A 27,057-nucleotide genomic window follows, 5' to 3' on the forward strand; every position below is an offset into this window, starting at 1 on the left:
GTCACAGCCACAGCCACAGCCACACCGGATCTGAGCCACTTCTGTGACTTACACTGCAGCTTGTGGCAACACCAGATCCTTAACCCACTGAGTGAGGCCAGGGATCGAACACACATCCTCATGGGTACTAGTCGGGTTCTTAACCCACTGAGCCACAATGGCAACTCCCCGCAGTCAGATTCTTAACCCACTGTGCCACGGTGGGAACTCCTCACCCGAATTTTTATTTGCTAGCTCTTATCCTTACAGGACAGAACTTGGTCAGGCCGAGGTCAACGAAGTTGCTGAGAAAAACTAGAAAGAAAATAGCTTGCCACTTCTCAGTACTTGTCCCTGCAAAACCACAGTGAAACTTTTCATCCTCTTTTTGGTGGGAGAGTCATATGAGCTCACTTAATGTCATGAGTCAGTAGAGAGTGTGCCTTTTCTAAAATCTGAGTGGATGTGAGTCAGTGATGCTCTGGGGGAAAAGTTTTTTAAAAGTGCCTATATGCTATATGGGGACAATTCATCCTGGAGGAAATATCTTCTCTAAAGTTTCTTTTCCTCCGCTTCTCAGTTTCTGTCTGTGTGGGACGGCGGAGGTCACTGCGGCAGACAACAGGGACCTGTGCATGGCCATTTTAGGTGCCCTAGTGAGAAATTATTCAGGCAGGCTGGTTGGTTGGTAATTTTCCCGTACACCCCCTCACCCACCAACGCTTCATCCCAGCACCATACCCTATTTACAGAGCCTGCTGCCAACAGCCCTGTGAGTAGCTGTACCAGGGCCATGGGGTGGGAGCAGTGTGTTTTGCTCTGGAAGGGGGTGGCTCTGAGCCCCAGGCAGGTTGGACACAGCACAGCCATGGAGCCGGGCGAGGTGCAGGCGAGACTGTGAAGGCCCCCCCGCAGCCCTGCCCCTCACTCAGGCTCAGGCTCCCCTAGAGCTGGGGAGGCCGAGCTGGATCAGGGCTCCGAGACATGGGGAAGCTCTGGTCTAGTTGTAAGACCGTGGCCATGGGAACAGTGTCCACTTGTACCACCGCCTCATTTTAAATGCGGAAAGAGCAGCTCCCATTTTGGCTCAGCAGGTTAAGAACCCGACTAGTCTCTGTGAGTGGGTTAAGGATCTAGCGTTGCCATAAGCTTCGGCCTAGGTCACAGATGCAGTTTGGATCCAGCATTGCTGTGGCTGGCATAGGTCCGCAGCTACAGCTCCAATTCGACCCCTAGCCTGGGAACTTCATATGCCTCAGATGCAGCCGTAAAAAGAAAAAATAGACAGATAGATAGATAGATAGATAAATGGGGAGAGGGAGCCCAGACCAGTAAGGGCCTTGTCCAGGCCACAGGCCCATCACAGCAGTCATGTGCCAAGGCCTCTACTTGGTGTTAAGGGGGCCAAGAAAAGAAACAGGAGGAGCATCCGAGAAGGGAGCTGACCATCAGGCAGTGGTGTGGTCCACCCCAGAGAAGAGGAATGTCCTAGCACAGACGTGGTTTTGAGTCACTGGCATGGTGATCGGAGAGAGTAGACTGATTCTTAGTTTTTTACTGTTTTGTTAGGTAAACTACTCAGAGTGTGCCCCTCATGGCCTGCACCTGGGCAGGTGGCTCCCACTTCCCTTGCCCTTGGTCAGCCCCTGCCGGCCCCTTGGGAACTGGTCATTCACAGGCGTGGGTCAGGAAGGCCTGGTGTACTCCACACTTGCTGAGGACACTGCCACCCTAGACCAGCTAATAATCTACCCTTTGTCAACTAAGTATGGCGCCAGATTCGATGCTTTACATATTCTCATGATGACCCTAGGAGGCCTGTGCTATGGTTACCCTACCTTTACAGGTAAGGAGCCCGGGACTTCGGGAGCCAACGTCAACCATCCCCGGGTCACAAAGCTACCAAGTGATCCACCTGACCCCAAGCCCTTGACCACCACGCTGCTATCCTGCCTCCATGCCCATCATTGTTGACTTCTGTGAGCAACAGAGTCCTCCATATGCCAGCCTGGGCTGGAGTGTGCAGGAGCAGGAGTGCTAGGCGAGGAAGCCCAGGTGTCCCCACCCCACCCCGAATGTCTTCGCTGTGACTGCCCCAGTACCCTCTGGTGTTTGGGAGCAGCCATCCCCCGAGCATCGTATGCAATCCTCATTCTTCCTTCTGGACCAGAGCTGAACAGTGTCTTTTCTCTGGGTTTTTTGCCTCCAGAGAAGTGCTCCACGGTTCCTTCGTAGGTTACGATTGGGTGAGGATGTTATCTTTCTCACATCATTTGGCTGCCTACTCTACAGCAGAGCAAAAGGAGGGGCCTTCAGATTAAATTAGATGGAGAAACTCATTCCGGTGGAAAAGGTGCTCATTTTAAATCTGTGCATATTCTGTTTCTACCCCCTCCATCTCCGCCCCTGCCTGACACACACCTGAGCACAGTTTTAAGGGTTGACTTTGTTCCGTTTGTCAGGGAGTCTGCTTCTTCACTGCCTTGGCAGGGCCTTCCCTTTTCTTAGCCTCTGGTCTGCCCTCTGTTGCAAAGGAAGCCCTGAGCGATGGTTCTGTAGGTTCTCCTCTTCTTCAAGGCATCCCGGGATGACTCTGAGACGTAGGGATTGATGATGGCCAAGTGACATCTTGAGTGCCGGGCGTGATGGAAAGGCAGAAAAGTGGTCCTCTGGGGGATGGGTGCTGAACCCCATGTGGCCAAATGAGCAGAGATGCTCAAGGATGTCCTGGGGAGTTCCCTTCATGGCTCAGTGGTTAACGAACCCAACTAGTATCCATGAGGACACAGATTCAATCCCTGGCCCCACTCAGTGGGTTAAGGATCTGGCATTGCCGTGAGCTGTGGTGTAGGTCACAGATGCGGCTTGGATCTGGCGTGGCTGTGGCTGTGGCTTAGACCAGCGACTACAGCTCTGATTTGACCCCTAGCCTGGGAACTTTCATATGCCATGGGTGTGGCCCTAAAAAGCAAAAAAAAGGCAAAAAAAAAAAAAAAAAAAAGATGTCCTGAACATCGCTCCCCAGGTCATGCTTTCTGCAGCATATCCCATCCCTTCAAAATCACAGAAGCCAGAGCCTTCAAACCCGGTCCCTCTGCTCCCTCCTTTCATTCCTGCCATCCGGTCCTCGTTCAGATTCTCTGCAGCTGTCCTGGCAGCACATGCCGCTCACGCCAACCCAGAGACTCCTGAGGCAGGAGCCATGCGATTTCTTACGCCTCTGAAATTTCATGTTGTGATTCAGGAAAGGGTGCTTTTTAACACACAGCTTGTCATTGTGGGTTATCCTTCAGCATTTCATTCATTTTTGATAAGAGGCTAGGTGGGTGTGAGGTATTTGCAGGGGTTTCAGGGTAACTGTAGGCGACACAACGCTAGTGTTTTCTTTAATATTCTTGGCCCGGTGGGATGATTCCTTTCGCAGCGAAACGTAGATAAGCTCCTCTTGTTTTTCAGGCAGGTAACCTTTTATTGATTTTTCCCCTAGGAAAATCTAGTGCTTGATGGCCTGAAGGTTGAGTGTGGCATTTCCCAGGATGACTCAAAGGAACAGATTTTCTCTTTTCAGCCTCTGTAGTCTCATCCCCTCCCCACCCCAACCTTGGCATTGACTCAGCAGTGGGTGGTCCCATTTCCGAAGTGTCAGGCTAGAAGAGAATTCTGTGGCGGGGGTTGGCACAGCAGGGATTCAAGCAATAGAGGGATTCTTGGGTAAAATACCCTGTGGATCCTTTACCCTCAAAGGTTCTCCTGTGACTGAGGCACTGGGGGCCAGGGATGGGTGTGGGGAAGGATCGGGAAGGATGCAACAGAGTCCTTGCCCTCAGAAGCTTGGCATCTTGTTGAGTTCTGGTGCCAAGGGTGAGGGGTCCATGATGGGAACAAATGCTCAAACTCAGCAGAGGGACACTTTGCTCTCAGTGGGGCCCACAGGGAAAGCTCTGGGGACAAAGGAGGGCTGGAATGAAGGTAGGTGAAGATCGTGTGGTTAGTTCTTTCTTCTTGCCATGTCTTACAAGACTAGAGCCTGCCATGGTGCCAGCCCCCACCCAGTACCAGCCCGCGTGAGAGCCTGGGTCCAGGAAGGCCCCTGACCCCCTCTGCATCCTCTCCACGGGCCCTAATCTCATGTGTTACCCAGAGTCCGATGTTACATCTGAGACTCCAGCCATGTCTGCATCCCATGCCCCTTTTTTTTGCCATATAAGCAGTGCTCTGCCATAGAAGCTGCCCTTAATTGCCTACTGAGCCTCCACTCGGAGGAGATTCTGGGACGATTGCATCATTCATCAAAGCATCCCCCCTGACCCCCCTGACTTTTCTATGAGCCATGACTCTTAGTTTTTCTGTGTGTGGTTTTCTATAAGATTCAGACTTTTTTCTTGGTGTCATTTGTTGTAGGGACCTTGTGATGGTTAATTTTAGGGGCCAACTTGGCTAGGCTTCAGTACCCAATTTGGTCAAACACTAGTCTAGATCTTTCTGTGCAGATATTATTTTAGGTGTGATAGACGTTTATAATCAATTGACTTTAAGAAAAGCAGATGCCCCTCCATGGTGAGGGTGGGCCTCATTCAGTCAGCTGAAGACCTTAAGAGCAAAACCCGAGATTCCTTCCTTTCTTCCTTCCTTGTGTGTGTGTGTGTGTGTGTGTGTGTGTGTGTGTGTGTGTGTGTGTGTGTGTTTAGGGCCACACCTGCAGCATATGGAAGTTCCCAGGCTAGGGGTTGAATCAGAGCTACAGCTGCCAGCCTCTACCACAGCCACAGCAACACAGGAACTCAGCCACATCTGCGATCTCCACCACAGCTCATGGCAACGCCCAATCCTTAACCCCCTGAGCGAGGCCAGGGATCAAAGCCACATCCTCGTGGATACTAGTCGGGTTTGTTACTGCTGAGCCACAGTGGAAACTCCCCAAAACCTTAGATTTCTTAAAGAAGAAGAATTCTGTCTCCAGACTGTGACATAGTTTCCAACCTGCTGGCCTGACCTATTGATTTCAGATTCAGGACTGCACCATTACTCTTACTTGAATTTCCAACTTGCTGGCCTGGAGCCAATTCCTTAAAATAAATCTCTCTCTCCCCGTGTGTGTGTGTGTGTGTGTGTGTGTGTATAAAATATGTAATGTATTATATATATATTTTTTCTATTGGTTCAGTTTCTCTGGAGAACCCTGTTAGTGCTACCTGGTCTGACTGCCGTCTTCTCTCTCCTCCTGTCTCCTTGGCCTCCATCACCATAAGGTTCCCTTGCTCTTTCTCCGAAGAGTTCAAGATGTGACTGGCTCACCAATACCTGTTCCCTGGGTGCCAAGTTACCCAGCACCCCAGTTTTTCTGCTCCTTCCTTCAGCATTTTCTCCTCTGAAAGGCAGCAGCCAGAAAGATCAGCCCAAGGACCTGAAACTTGAATCTTCTGGTGTTTCTGTTTCCTGGGCATTTTTTTTTTTTTTAAGTAAAGAAGAAAAAAGAAAAGGTGATAAAGGAGGAAGGGTCCCCAGGGCGAAAGGATAAACTTGGGCTAAAATCAACATCATGGATGAGCTGAGGACAGAGACTGTCCATGCTGTCCTTTGCTCCTAATTACCACGGGTCCCGGGGAGGCTCGGAGGCAGGATCCGGCCGTAGCAGACAGGGCTGTTCTCCACGCTCCTCCTGTCCTGGCGGGACACCTAAGGACCCATGTCCTGGGCCTGCAGACAGGCTTTGGGTTGTCTGGTTCAGCCTGGTCTTTCTGTCCCCTGGCCCCCTCCGGCCCCCACCCACGCCACCGTGGTGCTGCTCGGCTCTGCCGCTGCGTGATCTGTGGGAGAGAGGGCCGGGTGCTTCCTGGTGGCAAGGGCTGGACCACGATCTCGTTCCTTCCACAGGCCACGTTTCTCTATGCTCCTTCTCTTCGGCAGTCAGAGGTGTGTGAGTGAAACTTAAACCACCCACTGCCGGCTGGGGAGGGAACCGGCCCTCCCTCATTCTCTGCACCATCTCAGGAGGGGATTAGAGGGGGTGCGTATGCGTGAGTGTGTCAGAGCATGTGGTTATGTGTTCCCGGGTCCCCCCAGACAGCCTCGATTGTTCCCTCTCCCCCACTGTGTGCTTCTTCCGAGTGTTTGCAGATGGGCCTGGCCCGTTCTCATAGTTATCGGGCCGGGCCTTCTCATCTTGTCCTCTTTCCTTGAACTTTCTTGAGCAGAGATTGGATGTGGTCGAGCAGTCCGGGTGCACTGCTGAGGAGCTTCCTCTCCAACCCAGGGGTCGTGAAGAGACCCTCGAAACAGATCCCCCAGCTTGCATTCTGAAAGGCAACTTCTCCTTATCTGGAAAAACTGATAGTTGAGAATTTTAAGATTTATTTGGAAGGTGACCGAGAAGGGCAGAGGGCGACAGTGGCCCTAACGAAGGGACTGGCTTTTGGGTCCTCAGATGTAGAATGAGCTTATGTATCAATTATTATTATTTTAATTTTTTTTTCTTTTTATGGCCACACCTGGACATGTGGAAGTTCCCAGGCCAGGGGTCAAATTGGAGCTGCAGCAGCTACGGCAACACCAGATCCAAATCACGTCTGTGACCTACACCTGCAGCTTATGGCAACACCGGATCCTTAACCCACTGAGTGAGACCAGCAAGACTGCATCCTCATAGACACACCATCGAGTCCTTAACCTGCTGAGCCACAACAGGAACTCCTATCAATTAATATTTACATGACCTCTGGAGAAGCACTGAAGGGATTGATTGATTGGCTAAAGGATCTGAGAGGGCTACAAAAATATTTATGGGGTAAGTTGATAGAGAATTGAGCATGTCTAAGTGTTTTAGTTATCTATGGCTGTGTAACGAACCATGCAAAAATGTAACGGCATGCAGCAGACATAACTTACTCCTTCTAATGTGTCTGTGGATTGGTCTGTGGGTGGTTCCTTGACTGATTCTACCTGAAATCACTCCTGGACTCATCCAGCTGGAAGGTCAGCTGGGCTGGCGTGTCCAACCTGACCTGTCGCACACACCCAGCAGTAAGGGCTGGCTATGGCCTGAGCTGCTCTGGTTTTCTTCCATGTGGCCTTTATTCCTCCCGGAGGCTGGACTGGCTTCCTTACATGCCAGTCTCAGGGTGGCTTCCAAAAAAGGGAATGTGGGAGCTGCAAGGCCTCTTAAGGCCCGGGTCTGGGAGCCCTACCCTGTCACCTCTGTCTCTTCACAGCCAATCAGAGTCAACGTGGGGAGGTCTCCTCAGTGGCACCAGCATAGGCAGGGGCAATTTACTGGTACCCTTTTGTAATCATCTACCACAAAGAGTAAAAGAAAAATATGGGTTAGAGTAAAAATCAGATTAGCATTTGGCAGTGAGAGCCGATAGAGAAAAGAGGCAAGGACCACAGCCCAGGCGCAGACCGCCTGGGCTGGAATCCAGGCTCTGCCACTTCTTAGCTGTGTGACCTTGAGGAAATCCCACAGCCAGTCTGCTCAGTGAGGATAAGAATAACAACTGTCATGGAGGCTTGTGATGAGTTTGAAGTGAGCGCACACAAGTGCCTGATGCCGAGCTGGGCATACCTGAGACGCTCAGATAGCTGTTACTTATTACTATGCATGCTACTGTCTGTAAATGGTGGGTGAGTTAAAAATTTGGCGTGTGGTGTTCCAGTTCTGAGGCAAACAGGGAAAAACAAGTGGTTAGAAGGTTTGTAGTGTGGTCTCACCATTGCTTCAGATGAAGCAGGGCTGTGTCAAATGGGCCAGAATGTGTTTTTACACATTTGCTTTTGAATGCAGCAGATTTGCGGCAGACTACGAAGTGACTGGCCTGGAAAATCTTCACACCATAAAGACAAATGCATTTTTTTTTTTTTGTCTTTTTGTCTTTTGTCTTTTGTTGTTGCTGTTGTTGCCATTTCTTGGGCCGTTCCCGCGGCATATGGAGGTTCCCAGGCTAGGGGTCCAATCGGAGCTGTAGCCGCCGGCCTACGCCAGAGCCACAGCAACGCAGGATCTGAGCCTCGTCTGCAACCTACACCACAGCTCACGGCAACGCCGGATCGTTAACCCACTGAGCAAGGGCAGGGACGGAACCCGCAACCTCATGGTTCCTAGTCGGATTCGTTAACCACTGCGCCACGACGGGAACTCCGACAAATGCATTTTTTTTTTTTTCCCGAGAGCAAATGATTAGAGGCAGTAACCTCTGTCTAGAGTTCAGGCAGACAGGCGTGACTGTGGGAAACCCTTGCCTGGAGCCCCAGGCCTCCTCTCTCCCGGCTGAGAGAATTGGGAAAATTCATGAATCCCTCCAGGGCTCAGCTTCCTTGTCTGCAAAATGGGTACAGCGGTGGTTCCCACTACACACAGAGAGCAGGCAAGCAAAGCCCTTGCCCTCTCGCCTGGCACGTGCTCCTCAATGCCTATTCGCTTGGACTGCTGTTAGTCTACAGAGGATTTTCGGGATGATTTTCTCTCTGTTGGAAGATGGACGCTCTGTGTTTTCTTCACAGACGCTTAGTGCTATTATTAGACACCTTTTCTGTCTTGTTCTTAAGGGGGCACCTGGACTCAAGGGGTTGTCATGCAGAAGCAAGCAGGCACATTAAAAAAGTCATAAACTCTGCATTTAGCCTCTTCTCGAATTCCCTGCTGGCCCCCATTTTTCCAAATTAGTGGGCGTCCTCCTTTGCATGGCTTGTATTCTCCATGGAACTTCATGCAGCCTCTATGGAAGCCGGCTACAGACATTTCAGAACAGCCTTCAGGGCCTTCCAGAAATCTGTCAACAGCCCCCAAACCGCGAGTTCCCACCTCTCCTCGCATGGCTCCTCTCCACGTCGCCGCTGCAGTTTCAGGGTTCCCTGATGGTGCGGAGTCAGGAGTCAGGTCCATTGTCTGCTCAGTCCCCAGGAGAGCTTCCTCCTTGCTCTCTTCGAATCTCGCTTTCCTTCTGATTTATGGCTTTAGAATGTTGGCCTGGAGGATCTTAATTTAAAGCCTCTGTCAGAGGTTGTTACACGAGCGTGCTGCCAGTAAAAAAGCTGTTTTCCTTGGGTTTTGCTCCTCTGTCGCCTTTTTTGTGGCATGAAATACGAGGTAGGAAAATAAGGTTACCAGCTTGGGGTTGAGAGAGCTATTGAAACACTCTCGTGTCATCTTGTGTAATGGAAGCTGCCAGCCTCCATCCCAGCCAGGGGCCAAACTCAAAAAGCTGGCTCTCCCAGACCAGGTGTCCCCAAGCTCCCCGCCCCTGCCCCCCACACCTATCCATTTGTGTCTCTTTCCTAAGCTGCCTCTAGGGGCAGTTCTGGTGGTCATTATAATTGGGTTCAGAATCCCCAGTCTAACGTCTGTCAACTGTTTACACTTCTGTTCCTCTAGCCAAGGAGCTCCTGCTTAGTTTTGCTGTGTTTGCATTGCGAAAACAATAGGTCTTTTTTTTCCCCCTCATTTTCCAGATGCAGAATTATATTTCAATAGCCAGTATGCTGTAACAGCTGTCTCCTGGCCCTCAGATACTTTTTATACCCTTCAGGAAATCTCCCCTCACCCTGAATTGTTCAGCATTTTTCCCAAGAGCGAGATGAGGAATCATTTCCCCATCATCCGACCACCCTCCAAGGCAGCACTGACCTGGGCACACCTACGGTCTCCTTAAACCTCCGTCCAGCTGGAATGAGTATCACTAGCAGAGCCATTATTTCAAAGAATTTGGCTCCTTCAGGGCTGAGCTTCTGGTATTTTCATCATCTGTGCTGTTGTTCAGTGAGCAGGATTCATCTCTGTGTGGCTGACACCAAATTCCTGGCTCTCGGAGCGGTATTTTTGTAACACGCCGTGAAAGTGTCACGAGGTGCCCAAGATGATTCCTGTCATCGTCAAGAGGAAAGTTGTGGAAAACTGTTCATGAAAGGAAGAACGTGATAAGAAAGTCAATAAATACACAGATAACATAGGTAGATCAAAAAAGCAATGGTACGGGTTTATGAGGTGGTCCCTTCGATTAAAAAAAAAAAAATAATAAAACTGGAGTTCCTGTTGTGGCTCAGCAGGTTAAGAACCCCACTGGTATCCATGAGGATGCAGGTTCGCTCCCTGGCCTTGCTCAGTGGGTTAAGGATTCGGCGTTGCTGCAAGCTGTGGGGTAGGTCACAGACGTGGCTCCAATCTGGTGTTGCTGTGACTGCTCGAATAGGCCTCAGCTGCAGCTCTTATTCAACCCTTAACCTGAGAACGTCCATGTGCTGCAGGTGCAGCCCTAAAACACAACAAACAAACAAATGAACAAAAACCAACACCAAAAACAACAAAGACCCAAGTAGGTTTATGCGTATGTATTTGCATATGTGTATACGCAAAAGAAAAGTCCAGGGCAGGTAGTGTTTGACTTTGGTGGGATGAAGCATTTTTCAAACTGTTCTTTATAACAAGAAAAGCAACCCAATACTATTTATTTATTTATTAACAATTATAAATCTGTGGTTTTATCAAGACAAAAACCGACAGCGTGGGTATGAGGTTTACATTTAAACGAAATTTTCGCAGAAATCTAACACATGCCTAAAAGATTTTACAGCAGAGTTCTAGATGCAGGTCTGGACGATGTCAAGAACTGATGGATCTCATGATTCCAGACGATGCTATTTATTTTTAATAACGAAAAAACAAAACACAAAGTCAACAAAACCAGAAAGAGTAGTCAGGCAGGTTGACTGGTCAGAGGCTGTGTGGGTCTGAGGCCCCAGGGCTGCCTGGCCCTGGCACAGGGCACCACGCACTGGCTTGGCGTGGGCTTGACTCTGGGCAAACCAGGTTTGGCTGTTCAGACACGCTGACGTGGTTTCTGAGGCCGCCGAGTGCAGACACTTTTCTGCGGGCCTGTGTCTCTCGCACTGGATGGAAGCAGTATTGTGCGATCAGCTCAGCTCCATTCAGCCTGCTTTGCGGGGCCCCGTCAGAGACCAAGAAGGGGTGGGCTTGGGCCTTGTTTCTGCTTCTCTTGGGTGCCACATGTGAGAACACCTCTCAGCCTGAGGCTGGTGGCCATGCCCTGTCCCACTGTGCCTGGGCTTCAGAGAGTATCCATGCCCGTGGGCATTCCTGTGTGAGCTGTCAGCTCACAGAGCTGCCAGACCCTTCCTCTCCCCACCCCTCTCCGAGCCAGGAGTCAGCACAGTGTGGAAACCAGTCTGAAAACAGGAGATTCCGCCCCCGGGGCAAACCGCGGCTCTGATGAGGAGCAGCCCTGAAGTACCCCGCTGCCTTGCGGCTGCTGGAACCTACCAGATGCGGATGCTGGTGGAGCCTGGCAGCAAGATGCTGGGCCTCCAGGCCCTCACCAAGGGCTGGTGTGGGGAACACAGCTCTCCTCGGTGATTCACCAGCCAGCCATCGGGTCCTCAGGCCAGGCCAAGTCCTGGCAGGGAAGGGAGTCACTGCAGGCTGCGTCTTCTCTTGCAGAGAAAGTTCACTCGTGTGACCAGGAGAGACAGAGCGCCCTAGAAGAGGCCCGGCAGAATCCCCGTGAGGGCATCGTCATCCCTGAGTGCGCCCCCGGGGGGCTCTACAAGCCAGTGCAGTGCCACCAGTCCACTGGCTACTGCTGGTGTGTGCTGGTGGACACGGGGCGCCCGCTGCCCGGGACCTCCACACGGTAAGCCCCCCAGAGCCTGTCCTGCCCCTCGGGTGCACCTGGGGCAGGAGAACCAACTTCCTTCCTGTTAGGCTGGCACCTAGCGTCTCCCGGCTTTATTGTCCTGGCCTGGAGGGAGTTGAGCGACATTTCTGCTCTTGGGCAGATGAAGTGCCGGTAGAAAGACCTGGGTCCTGGATTCTGGTCACAGCTCTGGCCTTTCCTAGCTGGGCGGCCTTGGGAAAGTCGGTAACCTCTCTGAACCTCAGTTCACTGGCAAGAAAGCCATTGCCCTGCCCGAGTCACTTGGTTCTATGGCTCAGACAGGTCCTGTGTGCAGACATAAAGTGACACCACTCTGCCTGAGTGACTGAGAGGACAGGCCTGGACATGTGTCCGTGGGAATACGGATGTTGGGATGGCCTTGCAGCCATGGGACAGTGTGGGAGAGATTTTGCTGCCAGCCCTGAGAGCTCTGGGCTTAGTGACCACAGCAACCACTGCTGGTAGTAGGGGCGGAAGTCAGCTCTGTTCCCAGCCCCTCCTCACCTCCACCCCGTCCCTCTCTCTTCTCAGCTACGTGATGCCCAGCTGTGAGAGTGATGCCCGGGCCAAGAGTGCGGAGGTGGACGACCCCTTCAAGGACAGGGAGCTGCCAGGTAGGAGACACGCTGCCCCTTGCTGGCGCCTTCACCTCTTCCTGTCCCTCTGCCCCTTGGCCATGCAGAAGCAGCGCCTCCTCTGGGTCTGTGGCTCCATCTGTAAGATGGAGCGGGAATGCTGGCAGTGGCATTGCAGGAGCCCTGGGATCTGCATCCCATCTCGGATTTGTCCCTAGGTAGTCCTGTGCTCTTGAGCCCACTGGTTCTCCTCTTCGCTCTTACCTTTTTCTTTAAAAGGTAGTCATTGGATGAAAACCCCATCCTTGAAAATGCTACAATTCTTTCTCTATCCCAGGGTGCCTTGGACGATGTCCTGGGGTCTGTGGACCCTTTTTCCCAGGGTGCAGAGAGAAGATGGCTCACAGGGAGGGGCTGTCCTGAGGGGTTGTGGCAGTGGCCGTGCCTTTGCGATGATCCTTGGCGGCTCAGAACTGTCACCACAGTATGACACACAGACAGGGGGCCCGGACCTCTCAAAGGCTGCTGTGCCAGCTTTCTCCTTCTGAGAGTGTTCCCTGCCCGCGAGTTACAGTAGGATCATCACATTCTCCATAGCTTGGAACATGGTGGTCTTTTTTTTTTTTTTTTTTTTGTCTTTTTAGGGCCATACCTATGGTGTATGGAAGCTCCCAGGCTTGGGGTTGAATCGAAGCTACAGCTGCCAGCCATAGCCACAGCCACAGCCACAGCCACACGGGATCTGAGCCACATCTGTGACCTATACCACAGCTCATGGCCACGCTGGACCCTTAACCCACTGAGCAAGGCCAGGGATTGAGCCCTCATCCTCTTGGATGCTAGTCGTGCTAGTCGGGTTTGTTACTGCTGTGCCTTGACGGGGACTCTGGAGCATTGTAGTCTTAATCAGCACAAATGCAGGTCCGTGCTGTTGGGAGCCAGGCCCCCTGCTCCCCATCAGGACTCCAAAGTGAGAACTGAAAACAGAGGCTCCTGAAAGTCAGGGGCTTTCCCAGGGAGGTTTGTAGAAATCACTCTGTCACGAGTGCGGCGTCTCAGAGACCAGGGGAACCTCCATCTAGCCTTCCCTTCCACAGGCGTGAATGGAGATTCCACTCTGTGCTGGGCACTGGGTACCTCTAGTGATCAACGCTGACCTGAGGCTTCCCTCGTGGGGGAGACAGAGTATACAAATAAATAAATACCAGAGTTCCTGTCCTGGCTCAGTGGTTAACGAATCTGACTAGGAACCATGAGGGTGTGGGTTCGATCCCTGGCCTCGCTCAGTGGGTTAAGGATCTGGTGTTGCCATGAGCTGTGGGGTAGGTCACAGATGTGGCTCGGATCCCGCGTTGCTGGGGCTCTGGCGTAAGCTTGACAGCTACAGCTCCGATTAGACCCCTAGCCTGGAAACCTCCATATGCCGTGGGTGCAGCCCTAGAAAAGGCAAAAAGACAAACAAACAAACAAACAAACAAAAAAACCCACCAAATACCAGCACAGGTAAATGGTGGCGACTGGTGCTCTGAGGGGCAAGAGTGAGGTGCCAGGAGAAGGGCAAGAGTGAGGTGCCAGGAGAAGGGCAGGAGGAATCTGCGGCTTTTCTGGGAAGGTAGCCCCTTGACTAGAGACTTGGAGGATTTGCAGAGACAGAATAAAGTCGTTGGGGCAGAGAGGAGGATTGTAGCAGCAGTGAGACGCGTTTGAAGCTGGCAGTCATGAGTTGCCAGGAGGGCCCCGTCTCCAGTTGTGTGGTGGTATTTACACCAGCAACATTTAGCTACAGGGGTGTAGACTCGGGGAAGGTCTATGTGTAAGATGATTCATCTGTGCCTGGGGTCTTGCTGGAATAGTGCAATGAGGAAGAGAGAAGCAGTGGATTGGAGAGTATTTATAAGGGAGGTTGGATCATTGTAATCCAAGCTGGGTGAGGCGAGACGTGATAAAAAGAAGGTTCTTGGACAGGAAAACTGGTAGGTCTGCTTGAGTCAACTTTGACCGTGGAGCTCTGTCCATTTCCTGGGCCCCTTCAGCGCCGGGCCGCTGACTCTAGAGTAGCCAGGTCCTACTATACCAGAACTAGCTTGAGTTCCCCAGTAGACGGCAGACTTCATGAGAAGAACCCTGTGTATTATGTCCCTGACATTTCACCCAGGGCCCGAGTGGATACTCAGCAGAAATTTGTGAAATGGAAGAAAATCGAAAGCATTATTATCCACTTGTCCTGATGCCTCTTTGTGGGCTGCAGGTAGAGGAACTCTGGAGGTTTCTGAGAATCATCTGAGCTCTGGATGATTCTCAAAGTGGATGTGGCTGGACAAGAAAGACTTGGAGAGGTTTGGGAAACGCTAGTCGTTGAGGAGACTGTTTACTTGATTATTTACCTGGCACCTGCCTTCAGCTCTCACTTTGTCTTTCAGGCTGTCCCGAAGGGAAGAAATTGGAATTTATCACCAGCCTACTGGACGCCCTCACCACTGACATGGTGCAGGCCATTAACTCAGCAGCGCCCACTGGAGGTGGGAGGTGAGAATGTGAGCAGGACTCAGGCCCAGGGGGACGGTGGGGCCCCTGACTTTCCAGGTGCTGCAGGACTCTGGGAGAGTGAGGAGGGTCCGATAGAGCAAGGGCTGGAAGTCGACCCTCTTCCCAAAACCACACAGCTAGGGCCACGTCCCACCTTCTGCCAGAAATCCTACTGCTCCCTCCCCTTTCTAGACTTTGGGAGGTGCTTTGATCTGGCTTGTAGTTACTTGATTAGAGGCACGTCTGGGGGTGTCTGGGGACTTCCAGCACTAGTCTCAGAAATGGACGCATGGGGAGGGGGGAGTTCCCGTCGTGGCTCAGTGGTTAATAAATCCGACTAGAAACCTTGAGGTTGTGGGTTTGATCCCTGGCCTTGCTCAGTGGGTTAAGGATCTGGTGTTGCCGTGAGTTGCAGTGTAGCTCACAGATGCAGCTTGGATCCTGCGTTGCTGTGGCTCTGGAGTAGGCTGGTGGCTACAGCTCCGATTAGACCCCTAGCCTGGGAAGCCCCATGTGCCGTAGGTACAGCCCTAGAAGAGACAAAAAAAAAAAAAAATAGACACAAGGGAGTGAGAGCCTTGAACGGCAGGAAGAGGGACAGGCCTACGAGGGGGATAGGCAAGGCCTGGAGGGGGTCTGAGGCACTCCGTGGTTTTCTTTTCTTCTGAGAAGGCAGGAGCCTCATGCCATTTTGGAGTTCTGAGAATCCCAAGGGACTCTGGGCAGTGGGATTGGACACTGCCAGAGCCAAATCCACCCTAGCTTAGGAGCTGATGTGCTGGCTGACTGAGGCAGTCCTGACTCAAGGCTGAAATGCCTAGCGGGTCCCCAGTGACTAGCATCTCCAGCACTGACTAATTTGAGCTCATTGGGTCAGTTAGTTGGAGGACCCGTGTATTCATCTGCCTGCTGCTCAGACCCATTAAACGTGCACGGCACACCAAGCATGGGCTCAGGCCTAGACATCTAGGTAGGTGATGGTGTCCCTGCCTTCAAAGAAGGCAGCCTCGTGGGGATACTAGGCTGTGGACAGATGCAAACTGTGTGGTAGGTGCTAGAACTCACAGGTGACAGAACAGATTTGCTCAGTCTGGAGGAGTCAGAGAAGGCTTCCTGGAGGAGGTGACAGCAAAACTGAGTTTTGAAGGATAGGTAGGTCATAGCTAGTAAAAGCAGGAAAGCTGTTCCGGGAAAAAGGAAAGAACATTGTGATGCCAGGAAAGTGCACGTCTGTAGTTGGCCGCGGCTGAGCTGTGGGAGACGGAGGAGAAGGGCTGGAGGAGATGACAGCGGTAGTAGATGACACAGAGGAGGCAGGCGGGAGCCGCGTCCCAAAGGGCCTGTGAGATGTGCTTCCCATTATGAAGCTGGAGGGTGAGGCACAGCAGGGGTGGGGGCAGTTTGGGCTCCAGCAGCAGCAGAGGAAGTACCAGGTGCTTGGCAGGGATGGGCAGCCTGCCTCTGGGCTTACATGGCCCCCAAAGGAGGGAGGATTAGCCCTCCACATCTGCCCAGGGGCCGAGCTGTCAGCAAGGAAGGATGATTGGCCCAGGCCCCCAGACCCCTGGAAGGGCCCCAGTGTGACTGCCTCGGCGGCGATGAAGCAGGACCACAGGGTATGTATCTAGGAGGGGAACCAGGACTCCCAGCTCAGCTGTCAGTGGTTCTGCCTCTGGAGGGACAGAGGAGAGAAGCTGTCCCGAAAATGCACTTTTTATGTCGCATCACCGCCTGTGCAGTGGCTGCCTCGTGGGTTGCCACTCCAGGAAACTGCTTGTCTGGGGAGCTTGCTGTCACACCCGCGTGGTCCTGTGAGCTCTGAGGCTGGTTTCTGGGCCTGCTCTGTTCTGCTCACCCTGTGGACGGGGGCCAGGCCCCCCTCTCCCCGGGAGGAGCACGGCACTAAGTCTGAGAAGATGGAGACAGGGTCTGACAGGTCGACAGATGGGAGCTGCCCAGAGGCAGCCCACGGCGCTCAGCAACTAGGAGTCTAAAATAGAGGAGGCTGTGTCCAGATCTCCAGGAAGAGGGGAGGGGAGGTTATGAAAAGGCATATTCAGTATTATGTGCCTTTTTGTTATTTATGCTTGGAATATGAAAACATACCTGTTGTTTCATGCAAAAATGGGTATGAGCTATTTATGTTTGTTTTAGAAGAGAGGGAAAAAAGAAACAAGAAGGGGGTATGGCCTGAAAAATTCCAGGTCTGGGCGCTTCCCACGCACAGTTGGCCAGGGCTGCCGGCTCTGGCCCACCGCCCAGGGAGCCGGCCTGGTACTTGTACATTGGTTTTAAGGAGATAAGACTTCACCCCTCATCCCATTTGTTTCTGCGAGAGCCCGGCCCTTGAGCCTGGCCTGGCCTCAGCTCTAGGCAGGCCGAGGTGCCAGGGAGAGGACCAAACCTCTCCCAGTGGGGGCCAAGAGCACAGGGGAGCCCCCTGCCATGGCGAGTTCAGTTGGATGCCTTGCCTTTGAATTGCAGGCCCAAGAGGTTTTTACAGAAAATAAAAACTAAGAAGCTTACAAATGCTTTTAATCCCAGTGTGTCCTTAGGGAAGGGATTCCCCCCCCCCCTTTTAAAAACCCCTCTCTTTTAGGTAAAATATAGAGTTGGGAGAACTCTATAAAAAATATTCTTTCCTAAACATGTTTTTCCTTTTAAGCTCATATGAACTTGACCATGTTTGGTTCTGATGAGAATGAAAGGCTTGAACTGCATTTGGTAATTGTGTTACCTGGAGGCTAGACTTGCAATCAAAAGACAAGATGAATCAAGAAATAGTTTAGGACGCAAGGAAGTGGGGGGTGGGCCTTCAGGGAGAAGGAGACGCAGTTTACAGGGACAGAGCTGGCCCTGGTGTCTGGTTTTCCTGAGTTTAAATCCCTCTTAGATCTCCCTAGTATATTTAGAAGAAGCAAGCCCCGACGCTGACTGGGAGCTGGCCCCGCGGGGTGGGCTGGCAGCCCCACTCGCCTTCACGTTCCTCTCCCTCCCATCATCCCATTCCAGCCAGTCCTTCTCAGATCCTCACATGGACCACGCTCTTGCCTGCCCCAGGGCCTCCATGCCAGCTGCTCCTGCAGCCTCAAATGTGAGTCCCCCATCTTCCCATAGCTGGCCCCGCTGTTCCCTTCTTAGTGACCATCTGGTCTAAACGAGCAGCCCACTCACCCTCTACCACTTCTCCTTAATTCCTTAATTCACAACCTAGTGCTTATTGCTCTCTGATTTTTTTTTTTTTTGGTCTTTTCAGGGTTGCACTCATGGCATATAGAAGTTCCCAGGCTAAGGGTTGAATTGGAGCTATAGCCACTGGCCTGCGCCACAGCCACAGCAACTCCAGATCTGAGCCACGTCTGCAACCTACACCGCAGCTCACGGCAACACCAGATACTTAACCCACTGAGCAAGGCCAGGGATCGAATATCCCGAGTCCTCATGGATATTCGTCTGGTTCATTACTACTGAGCCACAACAGGAATGCCTCTCTGATATTTTATTGGCTTGTGTATTTATAGTCCATCTTATCCCACCCAATGGAAATTTAAGTTCCAGGAGAGAAGCAGCATTTTCTGCCTTCTCCCTCCTGTGTCCCTAGAACGCAGAATAACGCCTGGGACACAGTAAATGCTCAGTAAATACTGTGGGTTTTGTTTTTTTGTTTTTGTTTTTGTTTGTTTGTTTGTTTTGTCTTTTGAGGGCTGTACCTGCAGCATATAAAGGTTCCCAAGCTAGGGGTCTAATTGGAGCCGTAGCCACCGGCCTACACCACAGCCACAGCAACGCCAGATCCGAATCCTGTCTGTGACCTACACCACAGCTCCCAGCAACGCCGGATCCTTAACCCACTGAGCGAGGCCAGGGATCAAACCTGTGTCTTCATGGTTCCTAGTCAGATTTGTTTCCACTGCGCCACAACAGGAACTCCAATAAATACTGTTAAATGAATAAAGAGCCAGAAGGATGGGTGGATAGATGGATGGATCCCTGTAGGATCCAGAGAAGGATGTCTTGATGAGGCCTCCTTATCGTGGCAAGCATCAGAGGGTCCACCAATTCTTTCAAGACTAATTATGAGGCTTGGTCTAGCTCTCAAGTGGTGCTTCTTTGTCACCAGGGCCTCACAATGCCCTGGATGGGACCAAGGGACTTGGGCACCATGTGGACAGACACTGGCCAGGCACTCCTCTATGCTGGAAGAGCAGAGGCACAGGACAGCGCAGCCGGAGCAGGGCTGGGAAAGAGAATTGGGGAATTCTGGCTTCCCGGGCTTGGGCCTTGGCTCTGAATTCAGGCAGAGTTGGGGTTGCAGGCACAAGGTCAAGGAAGCCACACTGGATCTCTCCTGCATCCCTTCAAGGTCTGGCAGCTGAAGCTGGACATCAGCTGGGGCCAGTGGGAAACAGTCCCATTTGGGGACAGTGGGAAGAAGGGACAGGGAGGATGTTTGGACAGAGCAGAAAAGAGGGGGTCTTCTCCCAAAACTGCCAACTGTCAGGCTTGGAGATATCAAACTCTTCCATCTCCACCCACCCCTGGTTCCAACTCTGTGCTGGGTCCTGGGGACACAGTGGAATGAGGGCAGGGTTCCTGGGCTGGAGGAGCTCCTGGGAGAATAGGGATGCAATTGTGGGAGTGCACTAGAAATCCAGCATGTAAGAGTGGCAGATCAGGTCCTGCAGGGACTCGGGGAGGCAGGGCAGGTGAGAGAATCTTTCCATAGGAGGTGACATTTAAGCCCAATTGTGTGGTTGCCAAGGGGGAGGGGGAGGGAGGGGTTGGACTGGGAGTTTGGTGTTGGTAGATGCAAACTATTACATTTAGAATGGATAAGCCGTGACGTCCTGCTGTACAGCACAGGGAACTGTGTCCAGTCCCTTGTGATAGAACATGATGGAAGATAATATGAGAAGAATGTGTATATATGCATGACTGGGTCACTCTGCTGTATAGCAGAAATTGACAGACCATTGTAAATCAACTATAATGAAGATAGATATATGACATAGTAAAAAATTAAAAATAAAAATAAAATTAAGTCCCCTTTTCTCTCACGACCGGGGAAATATGCTGACCTAGATGGACCACAAGGAAAGGGCATATCCCAGCAGAGGGGTCCTGGGGGCGTGAGGTATGAACGTGGCAGGGTCTGTGGAAGGAATGTGAGATGTAAGGTTTGAGCTTGGGAGGCAGGCTGTGGACAGGCCAGAGGTGAGACTGGAGAGAGTTGGGCAGAGCCCAGATCCAGCTGCACCTTGTGACCCACACCAGAGAGGGTAGCCGGGAGCCACGTGATCAGATGGGCATTCCCTGGAAGCCAGGCAGGACTGGGGCTGGGTGGGGCAGGAAGGTCCTTGCAGCCCTCAGGGAGAAAGGTGATGGGAGCATGGACCACAGCTATGGGGGAATGGGTGATTTACTGAAGCGTAAGTAAAGAAAGCAATAGGGTTTGAAGACTTATTAGATGGAGGGAGTGGAAGAGGGGGACGTCTGCTTCTTCTTCTGGCCTTCTAGCCTGATTTAGGGGAAGGCAGTGCTGCCCACATCTAAAAATAGGCAAAGTAGAATGGGGTATCCATGGAAACATCTGTGGCTAGTTCCTGGGAGGGGGCAGCCTGCAGGTATCACTAGATGATAGCTGTTCTCAATGAAGCTTTGCTGAGTGATTGAATTACGCTCTTGGCCCTTTCGGCCCCAGAGATCAGCCTTCCTGTGGCACCCATCGGCATGAATCAGTCCCAAAGGAAGAGTTCTGAGATCCTAGCCGGCAGAGTCTTCTGGAGCAGGGGAACCCTCTCCCTTCTCCTCCCTGCCTTGGAGAAAGTCAGCTTTGGGCGGAGGTGGGATGGGCTGGGCTGCGTGAGCCTCCTGGACCCTTCTGTGGTCCCGCAAGGGGAGACCGTTTTGTCTTGTGGCTTCTTCCTTCCTGCCCAGCGCGGTTACTTGTTGATGGTCTTGCAAGGAAGAGGCTGGAATGTGGCTGACTTGGCATTTCCCAGCCTTACCCTCCCGCACAGCTGCTGGGGCCTGGACCCGACTCCAGATGGGGCCCAGTGGGTCTGCTTGGCTTGGCTCATGCCTCCAGGCCATCCCACCTCACCTTGTTTAAAACTGCTTGGGACAGCAGAATTGGGCCCAAGGTCTTGGCCAGAGCCAGTTTCCTTGTGGTAAATGGGGCTGGCTCTCCAGCTGTGCGTTGCAGCCAAGGCCTGGCGGGCTGAGGCTGCAGAAGCAAAACGGAGCAGGCTGCAGGAGAAGGGCGGCACCTGCCACCTCTTAATTTGGGAGAAGACTCAGTGGGGCCCGTCCAGGGAGGGACCTGGCTCTGGTGGTTTTCCTTATCCCCGGAGGCAGGAGGCAATGAGATGGCCACCCGGACAGCTCAGAGGCAGGGCTGACACCAGCATTTTACTGTGTCTCTCTACACCATATCTGAGGAACCTTGGATCCTCTACACACCCAATAAGCCCTTTCAATAGAAGTGGAATTTTACCTGTAGGGAGGCCCATAGCAAGTACCTGACATCACTGTTAACTGATCTTAAGGAACCGTCAGACTCTCTAACGTGGGGTCCCCAGCCTCTGGCTGATGAGCAGCATGGAATTCCAGTGGTCTTATCCCAGTGGGATCTATATGCCAGTGGAAGAGAGGGGTTGGGAGTCTGATGGCTATGTAATCTTATGAATGAGAGTCCAAGTGGCCAGTATTTTCTTTTTCTTTTTTTTTTTCCCAAAAATTAATTAAATGGAGTTCCTGTCATGGCGCAGTGGTTAACGAATCCGACTAGGAACCATGAGGTTGAGGGTTCGATCCCTGGCCTTGCTCAGTGGGTTAAGGATCCGGCATTGCTGTGAGCTGTGGTGTAGGTTGCAGATGTGGCTGGGATCCTGCATGGCTGTGGCTCTGGCTTAGGCCAGTGGCTACAGCTCCGATTCTACCCCTAGCCTGGGAACCTCCATATGCCGTGGGAGCGGCCCAAGAAATGGCAAAAAGACCAAAAAAAAAAAAAATAATAATTTTTATTGAAGAGTCTTTGCAATATCGTGTTAGTTTCAGGTGTACAGCAAAGTGATTTTGTTATACATCCGTGTACATCTATTTTTCTCAGATTCTTTTCCTTCATAAGTTATTACAAACTATCGAGTGTAGTTCCCTGTGCTATACAGTAGGTCCTTCTTGGTTCTCTGTTTTCCATACAGTAGTGTGTATATGTTCATCCCACACTCTTGATTTATCCCTCCCCCAGGTTGGCAGTGTTTTTCAAGGGTACTTCTAGAAAACTGCAAGAGCTGGAAGGATCAGTGGGGTGCGGCTTTGAGGTCAGGGGTAAATTGTGGGGAGTGCAGCTGTGATGGACAGAACCAAGACTGCCGGAGAGGTTCCTGGAAATCCGGGGAGGCCCTTCTGCCTCACCCCATCCAGCACTCCCCTGGGAAAATCAGAGCTTCTCCTTGGTTACCAGAGGCCTCTCCTGTCTTCTTTCAGACATTCCCAGTGCTGGTTTGGCTCGCTCAGGACCCCAGACAGATCTCAGTCTGAACTGGTTCTTGCATGAAGCTCAGTATGTTTGGGACTTAAGGCTGTTGTGAAGCCAGAAACCTCATTTTCAGAGGTTTGCACCAGATGCCTTCAGTCTTTTTTTTTTTTTTTTTTTTTTCATTGCTATTCTGCTCTGTTGGAAACATGAAAATTACCGCCATGAAAACCCCCTCCCAGTTACTGTCTTTTGTCTCAGCCTATCTTCTTCCTGGAAGGTTCACACTTAAACATTCTTCTGGTGCCATGGCTAGAGTTTCCTTCCCTCTCAACAAGGGTTCTTAAGTACATGACCTTGGATGAGGTTTAGGGAGTCCACTAAACCCCTCAAACCTGTAGAGGTCTGAGTGCATGTGCATTTTATAAAGAGGGACTATGGCTTCATTTAGGTTCTCTGAGGGTCCTTGATCCCCCAAAACTAAGGGGGGATCCTCGCCTTCAGTGCACTTGGAGCTTGACCTGGAGAACCATTGGATTCCAAAGGAGGACCCTAGTGCTGCCCAGCTACGCACGGAGAGCCAGGGGCCGGGAAGGCACAGCAGGGGGATTCTGGAAGCCAAAGGAGGTCAGAAGCAGACAGCCTCGCCCCGGCTGAGAAGGGGCAGGGGGAGGCAGGCCCCTCAAGCACCACAGGCAGCCCACCCTCAGAGGACTGTCCTGGGGGAGCGCCCTCGGAGCCAGGGGAGTGGGCTGCTGGGTTGGGGATGTGCAGGGGTGTAGCAGACAGAACTGCACGCTGTTCTGGGCCAGGAGGTCCTGCTGGGAACGAGATGGGCAGGAACACGGTTCTCCAGACAAGGGAGACAGGGAAGGGCAGGGAGAAGGAGCAGAAGCCAAATGACAGTCCCTCTGGCATGAGAGGAAACTCTCAGAGGCAGCGGAGTGGAGAGAAGAGCTGGTTCTTGCCGCCGCTGCCGAGGAGCCCAGAGGAGGGTGCGGGGAGCTCCATCAGTGGAGTCGCTGAGAACGGGACGGGGCCGGAGCCCCAGGAACCCGTGTTGCAGGCAGCAAGCCTCTCCTGGCAGGGCCTCTGGGCGGGATGACCTCATCCCTTCCCGTCTCAGCGACTGAGGCTTTATTATTCCAGCCTCTAGGTAGACGTTACGCTATGCGGAGCCTAAAGGTTAAAGGAAGAGCCGCCGTCGCCGGGGGCGCTCGCGGGCCCCTCACGGGAGGGGCTGAGGGGGAAAGCCTCTGACTGCCTCCCCTGGCCACCTAGGAAAGCCCGGGTGGGAGTAGCTGGAGCGCCTCCCCTGGGCCACCCCTGGCTCTCCCCCACCGCCTGGGTCCTCCCTCCTGCTCCTGCGAGCATCCTGACAGGAGTTTTCTGCTGCCCGCCTGGTGTATATACCCTGCAGGCTCCAGAGCGAATGTTGCAGCGAAAATCGAAAATCGAGGCGGCTTAAACCCACCCAAATACCATGTACGGGCAGAGACAACGGTTTGAGTCCTGCCTCTTTGAAAGCCCTTCCGAGGCTGGTGTCTATGACAGACCTAGCAGAGTCCCCAAGATCCGGAGGCAAGCGGTCCCTCACACCTTTCTGGATGAGGTCCTACTGGCAGATCCACGCACTGTGCTCTCTTGGAATTGGAATTAGCTGGGGTGCCTGGCTTTATTTTGGTAATGAAACTGCTTTTTCCCTAAAGGGTGAGGTCCCTTGGGGGACGGAAGGGGAGGGAGTTTCCCTGCTCATTCATAGGGGAGGGGTCAGTGATGGTCCCCTTCCTTCTGGAAGATTCAGCAGATCCCAGAGAAGAACCTCAAAGCACTGGCAATTGCCTTGACTATTCTTCTTGCTGGGTACAGGTTCTGAATGTCCCGGCAGGCCCTGAATCCCTGGTCTAGGATCCCTGTGTGACAGTAAGCTCCTCTGCCCGGGCTTCTGACCTGTGGTGGTCACATGGTCTGTCCCAGTGCCCTGCAGACTGAGTATTTGTATGTCTGAGCCTCCAAACCTCAGCCTTCGTCCCCCAATCATGGGAAGGGCTTTAAACACAAGGGCCTGGACCACAATGACTCAGTGCCAGGGCCTGGGAGCAGGAGCCCCGGGACTCATGTGCTCTGTTCTCTTGGCCACAGACCCCAGTCACCACCCGCCCACCGGAACAGACCCAGCATTGGCCTTAAAAGTTGTAAAGATTAGCCAGCACCCTGAATCCTTTTGGGGGCAGGGGGAGATGAGAGCTGAGAAAGATGGATGGGTTGGCCTTGCGTTCATTACACATGCAGGCATTGCTCTTGTCACCTCACAGTCACCACGCATGCATGGGCTGTGTTAGATGTGGTTACCACTGGGCATCTCCACACCAGGAAGCTTTCGTGGCTGCCCTCATCTGGTGCTTCTCAGCAGAATCCCCTGGGGGTTCTCATAAACATGTGGCTTCTTGGGTTCACTCCAGATCCTGCCTTAAAACTTCTATGTGGAGACACTGGGGCTTTATTGGTCTGGACCTGCCTGCCGTGAACCTCTGTGTCCATCTCAATTGCCTTCTTCTCTCATTCCTGCTGCTCCCGGTACCCGACAGGGGTGGCTCAGGGGAGCTTCACACTTCACGTTGAGTTGTCACGGCCCTGTCTCACGTTTTGGGCTCTGTCTCACCAAGACAGGAACCAGTTTGAAGCCTCCTGTTTTGGAAGCCATCCCCGGACCTGGCCTGGCACTGGGTGGGTGGTGCAGGCTCTGGGCCCCCTTGCCCATGGTCACGTTCATTTTGGAGTCACGTCCATGTGTAATGGGCAGTTTGTCTGACAGCAGCACTAGGCTCGGAGAAGGACTCCTTGGAGCCCTGTGGTTTTCTCAGGTGAATGAAACCCAGCCAGTGTGTCTTGAACGCCCATCTTGTACGAGAACATTCCTGGCTCTGGGGGAGGGTGTGACAAGTTCACCGACTGGGGGACCCCTGAGAAATGAATCGTCCCATCTCGGGGCGCAAGAGGGCAAGGATGGCTTCATTCTGGCACAGGTGGAGCGGGGATGGGCGGTCCTTGGCTCGGAGGAGCCGGCAACGCAGTCACCTGCATTGTGGTGGCGCTGATGGTTCCTGCAGGACCCTGAGTGGTGTGCTCTGGGGTGGGGTTGTCTGCCCGTGGCCCAGGTTCTCGGAGCCAGACCCCAGCCACACCCTGGAGGAGCGAGTGGTGCACTGGTACTTCAGCCAGCTGGACAGCAACAGCAGCAGCGACATCAACAAGCGCGAGATGAAGCCCTTCAAGCGCTACGTGAAGAAGAAAGCCAAGCCCAAGAAATGTGCCCGGCGCTTCACCGACTACTGTGACCTGAACAAGGACAAGGTCATCTCGCTGCCCGAGCTGAAGGGCTGCCTGGGTGTCAGCAAAGAAGGTGAGTGCTCACCTGTGCTCCTGGCCCTCCAGGCCCTGCCTCTCCCAGGCCCAGGGCCCAAGGGCTCTCATAGTAGGCGACCTCCCAGGTCTGAGTTCATTCAGCTACTCACTCACTAGGAGTGTGTTACGCTTCGTGCTAGACGCCTGACACAGTGGGGGGCAGGGGTGGATGAGGCCCCTTCTTTCCCTACCGTGGAGGCAGAGCCTACGGTATTTACACACACTGTGCTGAGTGCGATGAGGGTGTATGAGGATACGCCAGGCTGCAGTGACAAGTGGAACCACACAGGTAATGGCTCAGTGTAGTGGGAGTTTGTTTGTCTTGCCCTTGTAATAGTTCACCACAATTCCAGATCCTGGCGTGTGTGTGTGGGGGGGGGGGAATGAGATGGGGGTTGTTCCATGAGCCGTCACTTTGAGATGCAGCCGGAGAAGGACTCTGCCATCCTCACTGTGTGACGTCTAAGGTCACCCTTGGGGTCACTTCCCTTCCTGGGCAGCCGGATGGCATAAAGCCTGGAGCAGTGCATGTGGGGCGGGGTTGACAGGCCAGTCTTGGAAGTGACATACATCCCCTGTCTTATTTCACTGGCTGGAACCAAGTCACTGGACCAGACCCCACAGTAGGGAGGGCTGGGGTCCCGGGAAGAGGAGCAGAGCATGGATTCTGGTGGACCCCTGACTGGCCTGTCCCAGGGGCGCAAGTACCGAGTATCGTAGGAACGTAATGGACGTGGGGCACCTCCAGTAGCTCAGGGGCAGACAACCTCGGAAAACTGCGGGAAGGGAGTGACACCTAAACCAGGGCTCAGCAAACCGTGGCCCCTGGGCCCCGTCTAGGCCACGGCCTGTTTCTGTACAGCCTGTGAGAGCCAAAAGTAGTTTCTGTATCTTGAAAGAGCCATACTTTTCAAAAAAGAAGACTGTACAGCAGAGACGGGTGTGTGTTGTACGTGGCCTGCAAAGCCAAGGTACTTCCTGTCTCGCCTCAGAGGTAAGTGTGCTGCCCTGGCTTCCCGTCAAGCCCTGGGCCTTGGGTAGGAGGCGGCGGAGCAGAGAGGCCGAGGGAGGCGCCGGGGGTCTGCATTGAGGCACATGAAGAGTGAAGCCGCAGAGGTGAGGGAGCAGAGTCTTAGAGGAGCGAAAGGCTCTCACAGTGACTGAGACCCGTGTTTGAAGACAGGAGGAGAGAGGAGGTGGCGGGAAGGAAGGTGAGAGAGATTTGACTTCATGAGCGCAGAGGGAAGCTGGTGAAGGGATTTAGGCAGAGAAACCGTAGCAGCCGTTTTGCTTAAACATTGTTTTGATGCGCTGTGGGGGATGGATTGGGGAGGAGCGAGCAGAGTGCCCAGGAGGAGGCGGTGGCACTGTCCAGGGAGGAGGTGACCGAGGCCCCAGTGAGGGGGAGCACAGTGGGGGACACAGAGTGGTG

At 52.9% G+C, this 27,057-nt stretch overlaps 1 protein-coding gene across 17 annotated transcripts in view; it reads left to right on the top strand.

The window, feature by feature from the left end:
- SMOC1 (SPARC related modular calcium binding 1) overlaps positions 1-27,057 on the top strand; it is a 147,944-nt gene that overhangs the window by 114,383 nt on the left and 6,504 nt on the right. For all 17 annotated transcript variants that reach the window (XM_084969601.1, XM_021099409.2, XM_021099410.2 and 14 more), the window contains 4 exons: positions 11,426-11,618; positions 12,174-12,256; positions 14,638-14,743; positions 25,379-25,623. In XM_084969601.1, the coding sequence (XP_084825727.1) occupies positions 11,426-11,618; positions 12,174-12,256; positions 14,638-14,743; positions 25,379-25,623 (627 nt within the window). The remainder of the gene's footprint in view (positions 1-11,425; positions 11,619-12,173; positions 12,257-14,637; positions 14,744-25,378; positions 25,624-27,057) is intronic.

The sequence above is a fragment of the Sus scrofa genome, chromosome 7 (assembly GCF_054392235.1).
Source record: "Sus scrofa isolate SSC_HxYL_T2T_F1_AM1 chromosome 7, Sscrofa_HxYL_maternal_Yorkshire_Landrace_v2.0, whole genome shotgun sequence".
Taxonomy (NCBI): Eukaryota; Metazoa; Chordata; class Mammalia; order Artiodactyla; family Suidae; genus Sus; species Sus scrofa.